Source organism: Hippocampus guttulatus, chromosome 14, assembly GCF_054856545.1.
Source record: "Hippocampus guttulatus isolate MCC_2025c chromosome 14, RoL_Hgut_1.0, whole genome shotgun sequence".
NCBI lineage: Eukaryota > Metazoa > Chordata > Actinopteri > Syngnathiformes > Syngnathidae > Hippocampus > Hippocampus guttulatus.
Window position 1 is genome coordinate 11,271,379 of NC_141274.1, and position 15,877 is coordinate 11,287,255.

Here is a 15,877-nt window from a genome sequence, read left to right on the forward strand (position 1 = left end):
TAGTGCACCGCACAACTGCCCTTTCGAAGGGAAGGGGAAAGAAAAGAGGGAAGGACACTTTATCTGGTGGGACAAACAATGTCCAAAGGAACACAAAGCATCGAGGAGTCGAAGGAGGAGGTTCCCACAGAGTTTAGGGCGTCCAGTGGGGAGAGAGGTGACAAGGGCACAAAGAGGTCATACGAGCCTCAGTGCCCAAGGCAAGAATACTGCCAGCCCTCATAGATTTTGAGTGAAATTTAGCTGAGGTTCTCAATGTATACCCAAGCCTTTATCTGTCAAGGAACCATAATTGGTAACATCAATCATAATTTTAGACAATTTTACATGAATGAAAGTGCATTCTGGACAGAGAAAAAAAAATCTGAATGCGAAAAAGGCAAAGGTGGCAAAAGTGCTCAGACTCTGTACTCTAGTCCACCAAAATAAAAGTATTGATTCAACTTGTGTACTTATGGCAAAAGTAAACAATGTCATTCCATAAAAAACAACAATGTATTTTTAATCAAAGAAATTGCACTCTTATGATATCATACTTTTGCTTAAACATGTTCAGTCACTTGTGAAATGACAACCAACACCAGCTGTTAAGATGCCAACAGGTGACAATTAGATCCTCTTGAGGGTGACACGCCGCCTCCGTGATAACGTGACCCAAACTTCTCAAGAAAACAAACGGCTATTTTTTTGGCACTTTCAATGTGAGCCTTGCTTACAAACAAGGGGTCAACATTTAGCCTTCAATGCATGTTGACCCCCGAGTTCGGGGGGGAGGAGGGGTGGCTGCATTGGCGTTAGTGACCAAATTAACAACAGCTGACCTGATGTGGGTGTTAAGTGGATGCAGAGTTGTCATCAGAATGGCATTCTGGCACATCGCCCTTTGTCTTGAGGATAACAAGAGGCTATAAGCTCCTTATCGTCACATTACAATTATCACGGATGAATTGGGTCCGATGATACCCAAGGCCCCTCTCAAGACCCACTCTAATGCAGCCGCCCTCGGATTGTTTCCAGCTTCCCAGATGGATTTTATCATTCATGCAAGTCCTTCGGTGCATTTTAGTGGTCGTTCTCCAATTAGGAGTGAATTCTCAAGAGGCCTTTGAGAGAGAGGCCTTAGGGTTAGGGTTAGTGTTTAGGGATAAGGGTTAAGGTTTGGGTTTAGGGTTAGGTTTAGGATTAGGGTTAGCATTAGGGTTAGCGTTAGGGTTAGAGGTTACGGTTTAGGGGTAAGGGTTAGATTTAGGGGTTAGGATTGGGGTTGGGGTTAGGTTTAGGGGTTAGGGTTAGGAGTAGGCATAGGGTTAGGGTTAGCATTAGGGTTAGGGTTAGAGGTTAGGGTTTACGGTTAGAGTTATATTTACGGGTTAGGATTGGGGTTTAGGGTTTGGGGTTAGGGTTAGCATTAGGGTTAGCATTAGGGTTAGGGGTTAGAGGTTAGGGTTTAGGGGTAAGGGGTAAGGGTTCGATTTACGGGTTAGGATTGGGGTTGGGGTTAGGTTTAGGGTTTGGGGTCTGGGGTTTGGGGTTTGGGTTAAGGTTAGGGTTAGCATTAGGGTTAGCGTTAGGGTTAGAGGTTAGGGTTTCGGGGTAAGGGTTAGATTTAGGGGTTAGGATTGGGGTTGGGGTTAGGTTTAGGGTTTGGGATCTGGGTTTGGGGTTTGGGTTAGGGTTAGGGTTCGGGAGATGTGCTCAATTGGCTCAATGACACTCAAGTGCCCTAACATGAGGAAATCACAAGCCTCCTTCTGTTCGTGGTGGATGCTTTTCACAGTCTTTGCAATCAACTGAGTTAAAAGTGAATTTTGAGATTTGTTTCTAAATACATTATCGGTGATGGCAGTTAAAGATTATGTGCAATGACTGACAACTATTTCAGATTGCATTGTGGTGATTTATCCTTCCATTTTCTAATCAGTTTTTTTCTCACGAGGGTCGTGGGCGTGCTGGAGCCTCTCCCAGCCATCTTGGGGACACCCTGAACCGGTTGCCAGCAGGCAGGGCACAACTGGATTGCCAGTGTTTCAAACAGCAAGGCAAGTATCTCTTTTGATGGGATGTCTCTCCACTTGTTGATCAGCTTTGGTGGGCATCCGGCCAAGAAGTGCAAACAAGAGCTCGCTGACATCCGGCATTCCCTTTGAAGACGAGCCGACTTGTGATGAATCACCAGCGTGACTCCCTTTTAATGTGCTGGCCATTATGCCCTCGGTGTGAGTCCAGAGTGATCAATTTTTGTCTCCCAATGTTCTGGTGTCAGGCTGATCCTTGATTCATGCACGTGGAAGCGCCACTTCCACTGGAATGTTGTGAGTGTTTTCCAAAACAACTTTCTAAATCAAAAAGGGACAAAGGGCATTCACCATTGATATCGAGAGCCCGATTCATTCCTTCGCCTCAGGCACGACTCGCGACGTCGACCCCCTATCGAGCGCCATAACAACCCCTTCAGACAATACCGCGCCAATTCATCCGCCACGGCAAAGGCAGAGGAGTTTCCGGTGTGTGTGACCGTTGTCACTTTGTTGGTGAGCCATCAATCACTGCGGACGGCAAAAGGGACCAGACCAGCCCAGCGACAAATGTTTACACCTCTTCTCTTTGCAACATTTGGGAAAATGGTGCACCCGAGGGGGGGGGGGGGGGGGGGTAGCGAGAAAGGATAAGACACAATAAGACAAAAGACAGCAGGGGGGGTCCAACCCTGCAAACATTCCCAAGAGTGGCCATCATCTGTTGACGATGCCCCATGCGACGCCGCGGCGGGTTCTCTGATGATGGAGGCAACCTGTCGCGACCTCACAGCTTCTCCGATCTGAAGAGCAGAGCCTGCCGCAGAGGCGCCGACGAAATCTTTCAAAGCGGAACCTCGGGGAGCTGCCGACAATATCACTCGGGAGTGAAAGTGACAGCATGCTCAGCCTCATTCCTCTCCGCCGATCAAACCTCTTCCTGGGCAAACAAGGGGAAGGCCCATTATGAAGATGGAGAGGGTCACGGGAGGAGGAGCCATTCGGCCTCTGAGGGGCCCACCTTTGTTTTTGTACTTTGGGGGTCTTCTCAAAGGTTCAGGGGGAACTTGTTTTATGACAAAGTGCACATTAGCAGGCAGAGTTGAAGTTCGAACGCGCTGTGCAGATTCCGAAATGGAGCAATGTCGTCTGAAATATTTTGCACCTTGTTGGTCTGAAAAATTTAGCCGAAAAAAACGACCATGTATAGTAAGGCATTTTTAGCCGAAATCTTTAACCGAAAAAAAAACGACCATGTATAGCAAGGCGTTTTTCGCCGAAAAAAAACGAGCATGTATAGTAAGGCGTTTTTAGCCGAAAAAAAAGACTATGTATAGTAAGGCGTTTTTCGCTGAAAAAACAACAACCATATATAGTAAGACGTTTTTCGCTGAAAAAAACGACCATGTATAGTAAGGTGTTTTTAGCCGAAAAAAAAAACTATGTATAGTAAGGCGTTTTTCGCTGAAAATAAAACGACCATGTATAGTAAGGCGTTTTTCGTCGAAAAAAGCGACCATGTATAGTAAGACGTTGTTCGCTGAAAAAAATGACCATGTATAGTAAGGTGTTTTTAGCCGAAAAAAAAAACTATGTATAGTAAGGCGTTTTTCGCTGAAAAAAAAACGACCATGTATAGTAGGCGTTTTTAGCCGAAAAAAAACAACCATGTATAGTAAGGCATTTTTCGCCCAAAAAACCGACCATGTATAGTAAGGCGTTTTTAGCCGAAAAAAACGACCATGTATAGTAAGGCGTTTTTAGCCCAAAAAAAAAGACCATGTATAGTAAGGCGTTTTTAGCCAAAAAAACCCCACCATGTATAGTAAGACATTTTTAGCCGAAAAAAACGACCATGTATAGTAAGGCGTTTTTTGCCGAAAAAAACTACCATGTATAGTAAGGCGTTTTTAGCCGAAAAAAACGACCGAAAAAACAACCAAGTATGGTAAGATGTTTTTAACCGAAAAAAACAACCATGTATAGTCAGGCGTTTTTAGCCAAAGAAAACGACCATGTATAGTAAGGCATTTTTTGCCCAAAAAAATGACTATTTATAGTAAGGCGTTTTTCTCTGAAAAAAACGACCATGTATAGTAAGGTGTTTTTAGCCGAAAAAAACGACCATGTATAGTAAGGCGTTTTTCGCCGAAAAAAGCGACCATGTATAGTAAGGCGTTTTTAGCCGAAAAAAACGACCATGTATAGTAAGCCGTTTTTAGCTGAAAAAAAACAACCATGTATAGTAAGGCGGTTTTAGCCGAAAAAAACGACCATGATTAATAAAGAAACAACTCCACTGCTCTATGTGGTGCTTTGGCTCAGTGGTAGAGTGATGGAGTTCCAAACCAGAGGTTGAGTGTTCAATCCCTGGTTGTTGCAACAATGTCTACTCTTTAACCACCCTATACAACTTATTTGAGTAAAAACACAAAACAACCCAAAGTTCATCGTGGTGGGTTAGCTCAGTGGTAGAAATCTGAAGTCCCAAATTCAGCGGTTGGGTGTTTGATTCCCAGTGTTTGCAATAAGTCTCATCTTTCTTTAACCACCATTTGCAGCTTTATTGAAGACAACACAAAACAAACAAGAAGTTATGTGAAGGTGTGGCTAAGGGGTAGAGAAACCATGTCCCAAACTCGCGGTTGGGTGTTCAATCCCCAGAGGTTGCAACCATATCCCTTCTTTCTTTCACCAACATGATAAGTAAGTCTTAATGAAGTCATTTTTTGTATCGTAAGGCGTTTTTCGCCGAAAAAAAAAGAGCATGTATACGAAGGCATTTTTGGACAGAAAAAACGACCATGTATAGTAAGGCGTTTTCGACCGAAAAAAACGACCATGGCGTAAGGCGTTTTTAGCCGAAAAAAATAACGACCAAGTATAGTAAGGCGTTTTTAGCCGGAAAAAAACGACCATGTATAGTAAGGCGTTTTTAACCGAAAAAAACCCGACCATGTATAGTAAGGCATTTTTAGCCGAAAAAAACGACCATGTATAGTAAGGCGTTTTTCGCTGAAAAAAACGACCATGTATAGTAAGGCGTTTTTAGCCGAAAAAAACGACCATGTATAAAAACCCCGACTATGTATAGTAAGACGTTTTTCGCTGGAAAAAAACGACCATGTATAGTAAGGCGTTTTTAGCTGAAAAAAACGACCATGTATAGTAAGGCATTTTTCGCTGAAAAAAAAACGACCATGTATATATAGTAAGGCGTTTTTAGCCGAAAAAAACGACTATTTATAGTAAGGCGTTTTTAGCCGAAATTTTTAACTGAAAAAAACGACCATGTATAGTAAGGTGTTCTTCGCCGAAAAAACGAAAAAAAACGACCATGTATAGTAAGGCTTTTTTAGCCGAAAAAAAACGACCATGTATAGTAAGACATTTTTAGCCGAAAAAAAACGACCATGTATAGTAAGGCGTTTTTTGCCGAAAAAAACGACCATGTATAGTAAGGTGTTTTTAGCCGAAAAAAACGACCGAAAAAACAACCATGTATAGTAAGACGTTTTTAACCGAAAAAAACGACCAAGTATAGTAAGGCGTTTTTAGCCAAAAAAACGACCATGTATATAGTAAGGCGTTTTTAGCCAAAAAAACGACCATGTATAGTAAGGCGTTTTTGGCCGAAAAAAAACCGACCATCTATAGTAAGGCGTTTTTAGCCGAAAAAAACCACCATGTATAGTAAGGCATTTTTCGCCGAGAAAAACCACCATGTATAGTAAGGCATTTTTCGCCGAGAAAAACCACCATGTATAGTAAGGCATTTTTCGCCGAAAAACCGACCATGTATAGTAAGGCGTTTTTAGCCGAAAAAAACGACCATGTATAGTAAGGCGTTTTTCGCCGAAAAAAACGACCATGTATAGTAAGGCGTTTTTAGCCGAAATTTTTAACCGAGAAAAACGGCCATGTATAGTAAGGCGTTTTTAGCCGAAAAAACAACCATGTATAGTAAGACGTTTTTAACCGAAAAAAACGACCATGTATAGTAAGGTGTTCTTCGCCGAAAAAAACGAAAAAAACGACCATGTATAGTAAGGCGTTTTTAGCCAAAAAAACGACCATGTATAGTAAGGCGTTTTTGGCCGAAAAAAAAACGACCATCTATAGTAAGGCGTTTTTAGCCGAAAAAAACCACCATGTATAGTAAGGCATTTTTCGCCGAGAAAAACCACCATGTATAGTAAGGCATTTTTCGCCGAGAAAAACCACCATGTATAGTAAGGCATTTTTCGCCGAAAAACCGACCATGTATAGTAAGGCGTTTTTAGCCGAAAAAAACGACCATGTATAGTAAGGCGTTTTTCGCCGAAAAAAACGACCATGTATAGTAAGGCGTTTTTAGCCGAAATTTTTAACCGAGAAAAACGGCCATGTATAGTAAGGCATTTATTGACAAAAAAAAACGACCATGTACAGTAAGGCGTTTTTAGTCGAAAAAGATGACCATGTATAGTAAGGCATTTTTAGCAGAAAATTTTAGCCGAAAAAAATCACCATGTATAGTCAGGCGTTTTTAGCAGAAATCTTTAGCCGAAAAAAACGACCATGTATAGTAAGGCGTTTTTCGGCTAAAAATGTCTTACTATACATGGTCGTTTTTTTCGGCTAAAAACGCCTTCCTATACATGTTCGTTTTTTTTGGCGAAAAACGCCTTGCTATACATGGTCGTTTTTTTCGGCTAAAAACGCCTTACTATACTTGAAAAAAGCGACCATGTACAGTAAGGTGTTTTTAGTCGAAAAAGATGACCATGTATAGTAAGGTGTTTTTAGCCGAAAAAAACGACTATGTATAGTAAGGCGTTTTTAGCCGAATAAAACGACCATGTATAGTAAGGCGTTTTTAGCCGAAAAAACCCCCGACTATGTATAGTAAGGCGTTTTTCGCTGGAAAAAAATGACCATGTATAGTAAGGCGTTTTTGGCCGAAAAAAAATGACCATTTTTAGTAAGGCGTTTTTAGCCGAAGTTTTTAACCGAAAAAAAACGACCATGTATAGTAAGGCGTTTTTAGCCGAAAAAACAACCATGTATAGTAAGACGTTTTTAACCGAAAAAAACGACCATGTATAGTAAGGTGTTCTTCGCCGAAAAAAACGAAAAAAACGACCATGTATAGTAAGGCGTTTTTAGCCCAAAAAACGACCATGTATAGTAAGGCGTTTTTGGCCGAAAAAAAACCGACCATCTATAGTAAGGCGTTTTTAGCCGAAAAAAACCACCATGTATAGTAAGGCATTTTTCGCCGAGAAAAACCACCATGTATAGTAAGGCATTTTTCGCCGAGAAAAACCACCATGTATAGTAAGGCATTTTTCGCCGAAAAACCGACCATGTATAGTAAGGCGTTTTTAGCCGAAAAAAACGACCATGTATAGTAAGGCGTTTTTCGCCGAAAAAAACGACCATGTATAGTAAGGCGTTTTTAGCCGAAATTTTTAACCGAGAAAAACGGCCATGTATAGTAAGGCGTTTTTAGCCGAAAAAACAACCATGTATAGTAAGACGTTTTTAACCGAAAAAAACGACCATGTATAGTAAGGTGTTCTTCGCCGAAAAAAACGAAAAAAACGACCATGTATAGTAAGGCGTTTTTAGCCAAAAAAACGACCATGTATAGTAAGGCGTTTTTGGCCGAAAAAAAAACGACCATCTATAGTAAGGCGTTTTTAGCCGAAAAAAACCACCATGTATAGTAAGGCATTTTTCGCCGAGAAAAACCACCATGTATAGTAAGGCATTTTTCGCCGAGAAAAACCACCATGTATAGTAAGGCATTTTTCGCCGAAAAACCGACCATGTATAGTAAGGCGTTTTTAGCCGAAAAAAACGACCATGTATAGTAAGGCGTTTTTCGCCGAAAAAAACGACCATGTATAGTAAGGCGTTTTTAGCCGAAATTTTTAACCGAGAAAAACGGCCATGTATAGTAAGGCATTTATTGACAAAAAAAAACGACCATGTACAGTAAGGCGTTTTTAGTCGAAAAAGATGACCATGTATAGTAAGGCATTTTTAGCAGAAAATTTTAGCCGAAAAAAATCACCATGTATAGTCAGGCGTTTTTAGCAGAAATCTTTAGCCGAAAAAAACGACCATGTATAGTAAAGCGTTTTCACCGAAAAAAACAACCATGTATAGTAAGGCGTTTTTAGCCGGAAAAAAAACGACCATGTAACACTGAAACGGCTCTGATGACATCAAGTCAGTCAACTTTCTCTCAGGTGAAAAAAAAACAAAAATGTCAACGTTATTCTCTCCAGTACACGTACAAAAAGGATAAAAAGTAAGTCAAATGATGCAATAGTCCAGTTTTGCCTTGCCACTCTACCATGGTCTCCAGACAGAGTCTGAAGTGAGCGGAGGCGCACCGGGGGGCACGTAATAGCTGCCTTGTGCGCCCAAAGGTGCGAGAGCCGCACTGGGAACCAGAAATGCAAAATGTCCATCGGGAGTAGGGACCACCTTACAGCTGCCGTGGAGATTCAGCGTGTCTGCCGGCGGTCGTGTCTGCGTGACGTTTTTGCAGGGAACCCGAGGGGCGTTGATGGCAGTTTGTCCGAGCGGGCCCGAGTGAGGCGTGTAGAAGTTGACCGCGTACATTTGGGAGACGCGGGCCGCCAGGTGGCTGAGCAGGCGCGTCCTGGCCTCAGAGTTGACCTCGTCACACGTGGACAGGTAACGGGTGACCTCGCCCACGCACTCACTGAAACCGGCACGGTATTTCCCCAGGACGGACGGGTCGGCGGTCGCGGCGGCTGTGGAGGAAAGCACCAAGATCACATCGTTGCTACAAACGCCGTCATGTTTGAGTGTATTCCACCTTATGTTGCTAGCATATACGCTTGCGCGCTCACTTCAACACAACTCCGCCCCCAGAAGTCATATAAAATCGCTAATTTAACCCTTTCATGCACCAATAATGATAACCTGTAACCCGATAACATGATAACCTGTCCACTGTTGTGACCGTCGTCCCCAAACGGGTTCATATGCTTAAAAAAATGGTAATAAGTGCGCTGTCATTCATTATAATGACACGCGTCGCCAGCGCCAGTGGTCAGCGTCACTGTTCGTGCTCACACCCACGCTGTGGTTACATCAGCATCTAAAAACTCTTTTTCCAAGCTCTTGTCGGCGCGAGTCATGCAAGAGATGACGAATTGACTAAGCGGTATCAGAAGTGAAAATCAAACTGCACGCAAACGCCCTCTCCACATTTGAGGGGAAATCATTTCCACATTGGTGCGCCTGCTGTCAAGTCTCCACAAAGGCCATGGCTGGTTGGTCATGTGCTTCAATACTGACTTTTTGCTCTACTATTTATTTACTTACTTATGTTAAAATTGTCATTTCCAAATATACAACAATGCAGGTGATATTTAAAAAAAAAAACAATCAATAGCAACAAGTTAGATGCAGCTCACTCATGGTAAGTGTTTTTTTTTTTTTTAGAATAGCAACACACACAAAACGTCTCAGTAGGCAATTAGAGACAGATCAGCTGTTTAACTACTCAACACTGGATGGGTGCATAAATCGATGATATTTCACAAAAAGAAATCATTTACCTGTCATCTGGAATCGTTGCAGGTTCCTGAGGTGCTTCACGGTCATCTCAAGGATATCCGCCTTCTCCAGTTTGGAGTGTCTGGAGCTCTAAAGCCATTTTATTATTAGTTTTTAAGAGTAATCATTTTCGTAATCTGACGTGTATACGGCAGACATTGCATCATAACGGCGTGCGTGGTCTTACATCTTTCTTGAGTGCGTCCAAGATGAGCGTCTTTAGGTGACCCAGACTCTCGTTGATTCGCGCCCGCCTTCGCTTTTCCATAATAGGTTTGGAAGACTTGAAAGTGACACATAGATACACATTTTCAAATCATGAAATCGGTCACCGAAAGGCAAAGAATAGTCGTATTGAGCTGCTGACCTTTCTGCCCGTCGTCTGACTCCGCGCACTTTCCACGGCGGAGCTCTCACAGGGCGCGGATGAAGTCGTTCGTTCCAAAGTACCGGCCGGCATCTTTCACATGTGTTCCCTTTCCACTCCAGGAGAGAGAAAGAAAACGGGTCCCGCCTTCCCCTGGCAAAGCTCCGAGCGGTTTGACGGTGACAAACGTCCGTTGCCGGCCAAAGTGCCACTACATCAACAGAGCCTGCGGGTCTATTTATAGAAGCGGAGGGGCCGCACGCGAGCGGCTCGTGCGGCAGCTCACTCAAGAGGACCAATGAGAGCTTTTCAGACCACACTCCATTTCCTTACACTACACTTTATACCGCCAGTTCTCATCAAATTCAATTCACGAAAAGATCCTTTTTTTTTTCTGTTTTTTTTTAAAATGTCATGCTTCAAGTCCTATTTTAACAAAGTTATGGCTAATATTCCGTAGCAGTAAAGGTAATCGAGGCATCAATACACGACTTGTGTGACAGTACAATGCAAAACGTAATCTGACAAAAAAAAAAAAAATCTGTGACAATGATAACGACTTTTTAATGACAACTTCACAACAGCTTTGTTGAGAGCCCACTGACAGAGCAAATGGGGCGACAAAAAGTTCGATGCTAATGCCAAACAAATATACGGTATATTCAATGAGGGAAACTGGCACGAATGACATTTTGGGCCAGGCCAATTTAGCATTGATACAATAGGCGTGCCGAAAAACGGACATCACTTCACCAAAAACAGGAAGTCAGGCATTCAAAACTGCCCTGTCCCAATCACACCTCTCAGTGATCGGGTCCACGGAGGAATTGCTGTACGTGAACAAGCACCACAGTACGTACAACTGAACACTAACTTACCCCGAGCAAAGTCGACGTGTAGACGTCGACGATGGAGAAGTGAGGAGGTGGTGGGAGGCAGACTTGATTTATTTGAAAAGGTTCAAATTATAAGGGTGCAACATGTTGCCGAAAAGATGGGACAAGGTCATATTTAGCACTGTGTTACATCATCTTGTCTTTGATCAAAATTCAATAAACGTTTGGGAACTGGGGGGGGGGGGGGGCACTAATTGTTGAAGCTTTGTAGGTGGATTCTTTCCCCTTCTTGCTTGATGTGCAGCTTCAATAGTTCAACAGACCGTGGTCTGCGTTGTCATATTTTACGCTTCTCAATGTGCCACAAATTTTCAATGGGAGACAGGTCTGGACTGCTGGCTGGCCAGTCTAGTACCCGCATTCTTTAACGCTGTTGTAACACGTGCAGAATGTGGTTGGGCATCGTCTTGCTGAAAGAAGCAGCGGCGTCTATGAAAAAGACATTGCTTGGACGGCAGCGTATGATTCTCCCAAATCGTTTCTCCAAAATTGTCGTCACGTACGACCCTCTTGCCAGTTACAGTACGTCTCTCTTCGCCATTCACCTGGTCTGCAAAGGACACGCTCCACTATCACCTCTGCCCAGACACGAGCTTGTTGGCAGGCAAATGAACACGCTCATCATGAAATGCGGCGAGGGACCCCTTTTAACTACTGGCATGAAAACATCCCCGGACAGGAGGGGAGGCTACAGACAGCGGCATCACTTAAACAACTCATCCAGCGCGCCACTCTCTCCTTCCCCCCCTTTGAATTCCCTTTAAATAGGCGAGGGGGGCCCACCCGTAGCAACTCTCAGAGCTGGCTCTCCCCGTCTTTTGTCCCCCTCCCGAGCAGCAGTTTCTGCTCCACAAGTCTTAGACAAGGCCTCCATTAATTGCGGTTCTGTATGGAATACACCGGGGACAATGAGCCCAACAGAGTGTCCAGCCCCCAGACAAGACTGGAAACAAGTGGTACAGGAATCCGGCGGAATGGAATCATCCCGGCTGATGTCACTGAATACATTTACCTACCTCAGAGCGCATTCACTTTGCGCTTTGTTTTATTTGAAGAAAAAAAAAAAAGGAGCAGGGAAAGGGGAGGGGAGCCCATATCAATGGAGCCGTCAGCGAGGGATCAGGGATGGGAAATAACTGACTGTCATGGCAACGGGTTAAATCCAAAATATGATCGAATTTAGCGCCAGTAGGAATGTATAAAAAAAAAAAAAATGGGCGGTGGTGTTAGATTAAACCATGCAGGAGATAAGAGAAGTCTGAGGTGCAGTTTTTGGTGGGCCTGTTTAGACGGCAGTAAAGTGTGCATAAGGGGCAACGGAGGGGGGGGGGGGGGGGGGTGAGGAGACTCATCCGTGCTCTTGTTTGTCAACATCAAGTCAGCGTATTGCGAGTCGGACCAGTTCCTCACAGGGAATGGAAAAGGAGCGCACAGAATAAATGCTATTTCTTTTCTCGGTTACAGCACGACAGCCCGCCCATCTGCCAAGTCGCCGGTCAGTATTTAGATCATCAGCTCAGAGAGCAGTCTTAGTGAAGCCGTTTGAAAGGAGCTCAAGTCATCGCCTCATCCTTCCTCACATTGGAAAACGTTTTTTTTACAGAGTTTAAAGAGAGGCCCCGCGTTTAATTTTTAAAAACCCCGACATGAAAGTGTTCCTCCACCGCATTCAGAGGTTTAAAGGACTAGTTACCATGTCGATTATTTGCATTTCAGTAAAGTGTATTTACATGTTAATATGTTCAGGGATACGATCGTCTTGAAAAGGTGCCGGGAGAGGTTGATTAAATGTGCTTTTCTGTCTTTGCTGCATGGGAATGAAGGGCTTTTGTTCCGACGAGGTTCAAATGCATTCCAGTACGCCCACGGAGAGTCACTGCAATAGAGTAACCTATGAACCTGATATGCCTCATGTTTAATACAGGATGTTGATTCGAAATACACTGCAGCATTAGAACTCCCAACGGTTTGGAGGGGAGCAACTCAGATTTTTGGCAGATTAGACACTGGTCTGGCCTGAATTTTTTATTTGGCTTTTTTGTAGAATAAGAATCACAATAATGTCGCATCCCCAGAAAATAAATTGTATCAATACATGATAAAATGAACTGTAAATTATTTTTTTTTAAACCAAAACGTCCTACTGATTGATGTTATTTATGAACTCAAATTGTAAGTTTAGACGACCTTGAAGACTGGAGACTTTCCTGTCCCTGTTATTTTCACTTGTGTGACTTGAATGAGGAGATTCAGTCCACATAAAACGATGGTAGAGAAAAGTCAAGTTGCCTGAGATGGCTCACATATTGCTTATGATCAGATTTAGAGTTGAAAAAGACAGAACCTTCAGTTTATTTTAAACAAGCAAATTTGATGGAATTTATGTCGCCAACAATTCATTAGAAAGCTCAACCGATTGCGTCTGCTGTATTTCTTTCTCTTTTCAATGCATCCACATGGAATTGCCTCTTCTATTTTGGCGTGAGTAACCCGCTCTCGAGAGAGGACCCGCAGCTAACCGGCACGCGGTGCTTATCCTTCGCCGCGCTTAGGCCGAGAGCCACGAGAGTGTTTGCGTTAGGATTTATGAAAGTGAAGATGGCTCATTCATGGCCGTCAAGATGGCTCACAAGACCAGCGTTTTGGCCACTTAGGCATTGAATGCGGCCCAGGGGGATGCCCTTTCAGCACTGGAGGACCTCTGGCTGAGTCCCCTTCACACGGGAGATCAGACTCACTTGGGAAAAAGTCCCCGGCTCTCAACGGCGAGCTGCCCACAGCGGCGGCGCCCTCTTTCCCTTCTTCACCTGCCGGCTTAGCGCTCATCACTTATGCACATAATCCCTGGTTAGCGCATGTGATCCACAAGCGCCAGGCCCCGGGTCCCCGGCTCCAGAGCTCGCATGCTTCCTGGGTGGCTCTTGGGTGGCCATGGTAACGCTCATCTTCTCATGACAGTCAGACCTCATGGCTCTAAATCCCTCTCGAGGTTTTGTTTGTCTATTTCTGTTCCTAGTTTTCTGTCACCGAGATCCCGCCTCTGTTCGCGTTGCTTATTTTGCTCTATCCGCGGCCGGCCGTCTCTGTACTTTATTTCAGTAAAGTCTGTAAAATCCGTGTTTCCCAACATTTAAGTTGACAAAGGCACATTGATTTTGGCCAGTGATGCATGAGGCAATCGTGTCGGTCGGATCTGCTTGGACATCAAGTCTCGACATTTTTAGTTAGAAGTAGGACTAATATTACGATTATCCCGGAATCGTTGGCATTTTGAATCGAACAACGAAACGGTGGGTCAACTCAAATGCACACAAACAACTAACATTAGCATCTACGTAGTATTTTCTATACCAAGCGAGCGTGTGTGTGTCCACAACAGGCGCATTGTAAACACACACGGTACACCTGCTGTGAATCCGAACTGGTTTAAGCTTCTGTCTGTCTGCGCAGGATGTTAGCCCATTTCGCGCATTTCACATTTTAAGCTAGCGGACAATGGCACATCAACGCTACACTAAAGTTCACGTCCAGTGTAGGCATCACTGAGAGCGCTGAAGGCCTGGCCTTATTTTATTGCCAGCCCGATAAGTAAACTGAGATCGTGAGACACAGTCCGCCAAACTTCTGAGTGCGGATCACCTTACCCCAACGATAAACCGGCAGTTTGTTTAAAACATCGTACGGGGCCCCCGGGGGAGAGCCGCGGAGGCGAGCTCGGAATAGTGTGTGGCCCCACAGTAACAAGCGTGACAGTGATGTGAGCCGGTACACCCCCTGTGTGAACGCCATGTGAGAGGCGGCTCCATCCGTGCCCCTGCCACCTCCGCACAAGGCCCTCCATTGACTTCTAACCTGTTGCGGGACCAGAAGAGACAAAGAGCCAGGGGGCGGGGCGTGTCCCTTCGACAAGACTGTGAACAAATGTTAACACGGCTGCAACTGTCCACCCCCTGAATCACTGAATTTATTGACCAACCACAGAGCCCATTCAGGCACCGATAAAGAAAGGGGATGCGAGAAGGTCCACGGAAAAGGAACGCATGCTCAAGGGTTTCGCGGCCTTCTGGTGGGTCACGGACCTTTCAGCGGACGAGGTCGTCTTTGTGTCTTCGGTAAAATGAAGACGAGCGTAAGTGAGCGTCGGGTTGGCCTTGTGTGCCGACTATTAATCTGGACGAGCGCCTTACGAGCACCCACCCAGACTGAAGTCGAAAAGACGTGCACGAGCAAGTTAAAAAAAAAAAAGCATGAAAAAAAGCCCTGAAAGCACTGCCGGAGGTGCTGTAAATAAAGACTGTGGGCATTGTCTCAAATCTTGAAAGTGCACAGCTTTCAGACCAAAAAAAACCCGCATGGGCCAAAGAGAAGAAAGATGAAGTTCAAAATGTTTGAAATAGCACAAGCTTGAGAAAATCTTTTCCAGGGGGTGGCTTGCTGTGTGAAAGAAAGGCTGTGTGTTTTGGCTTCTTTATATCTTTCCACTGGCCTCCATCTGTTGCTCTCCAGATACAAAAGGAATACTGCGGAGGGCACAAAACCCCCCCCCAAAAAACACTTGCTTTGTGAAGAGGCAACACTATCCTCCAAACGACACGGCAAACATATCTCCACTTTGTACACGTCGGTGTTTACGGAAAAGATGATCCACGCAAGACACATCACAATTCATGATGCATCCTCATCATGAATATTCCCAAAAGGCTCTTCCCTGATCTGTGGGAGAATCTTTTCTTTTTGGTACAACTGAATACCCCCTCCCCACTTTCATCCCCCCTAAATCCACCCATTCACTGCATACATTGGCCCTGATCTCCACATGAAATGATAGCCCTCCGTCTCCTCCGCGCTGCCGCCCTTTAGCGCCCATATGCCAGCCTGCGAGGAGGCTGGGAAAGTCCATAAACGATCAGTCGGCGATGGCTGAAAAATGTGTCACCCAGGTCAGCCCCCCAAGAAGAGTGACTTCATGTGGAGTTGGAATTGAACCCAGCACCTCGGCACTGTGAGGTCAACGC

The 15,877-nt window shown here is 44.4% G+C and overlaps 1 protein-coding gene across 1 annotated transcript; it reads right to left on the minus strand.

Annotated features, from left to right (window-relative positions):
• Positions 1 to 7,984: 7,984 nt before the first annotated feature.
• LOC147195061 (transcription factor HES-1-like) lies at positions 7,985 to 10,499 on the minus strand. Its single transcript, XM_086129387.1, has 4 exons — positions 9,967 to 10,499; positions 9,787 to 9,882; positions 9,602 to 9,689; positions 7,985 to 8,788 (listed from the first exon to the last, which is right to left on the minus strand). Exons 1-4 carry the CDS (start codon positions 10,057 to 10,059, stop codon positions 8,358 to 8,360), a joined length of 708 nt encoding a protein of 235 aa, XP_085985513.1. The 5' UTR covers positions 10,060 to 10,499; the 3' UTR covers positions 7,985 to 8,357.
• Between the last annotated feature and the right edge of the window lie 5,378 nt (positions 10,500 to 15,877).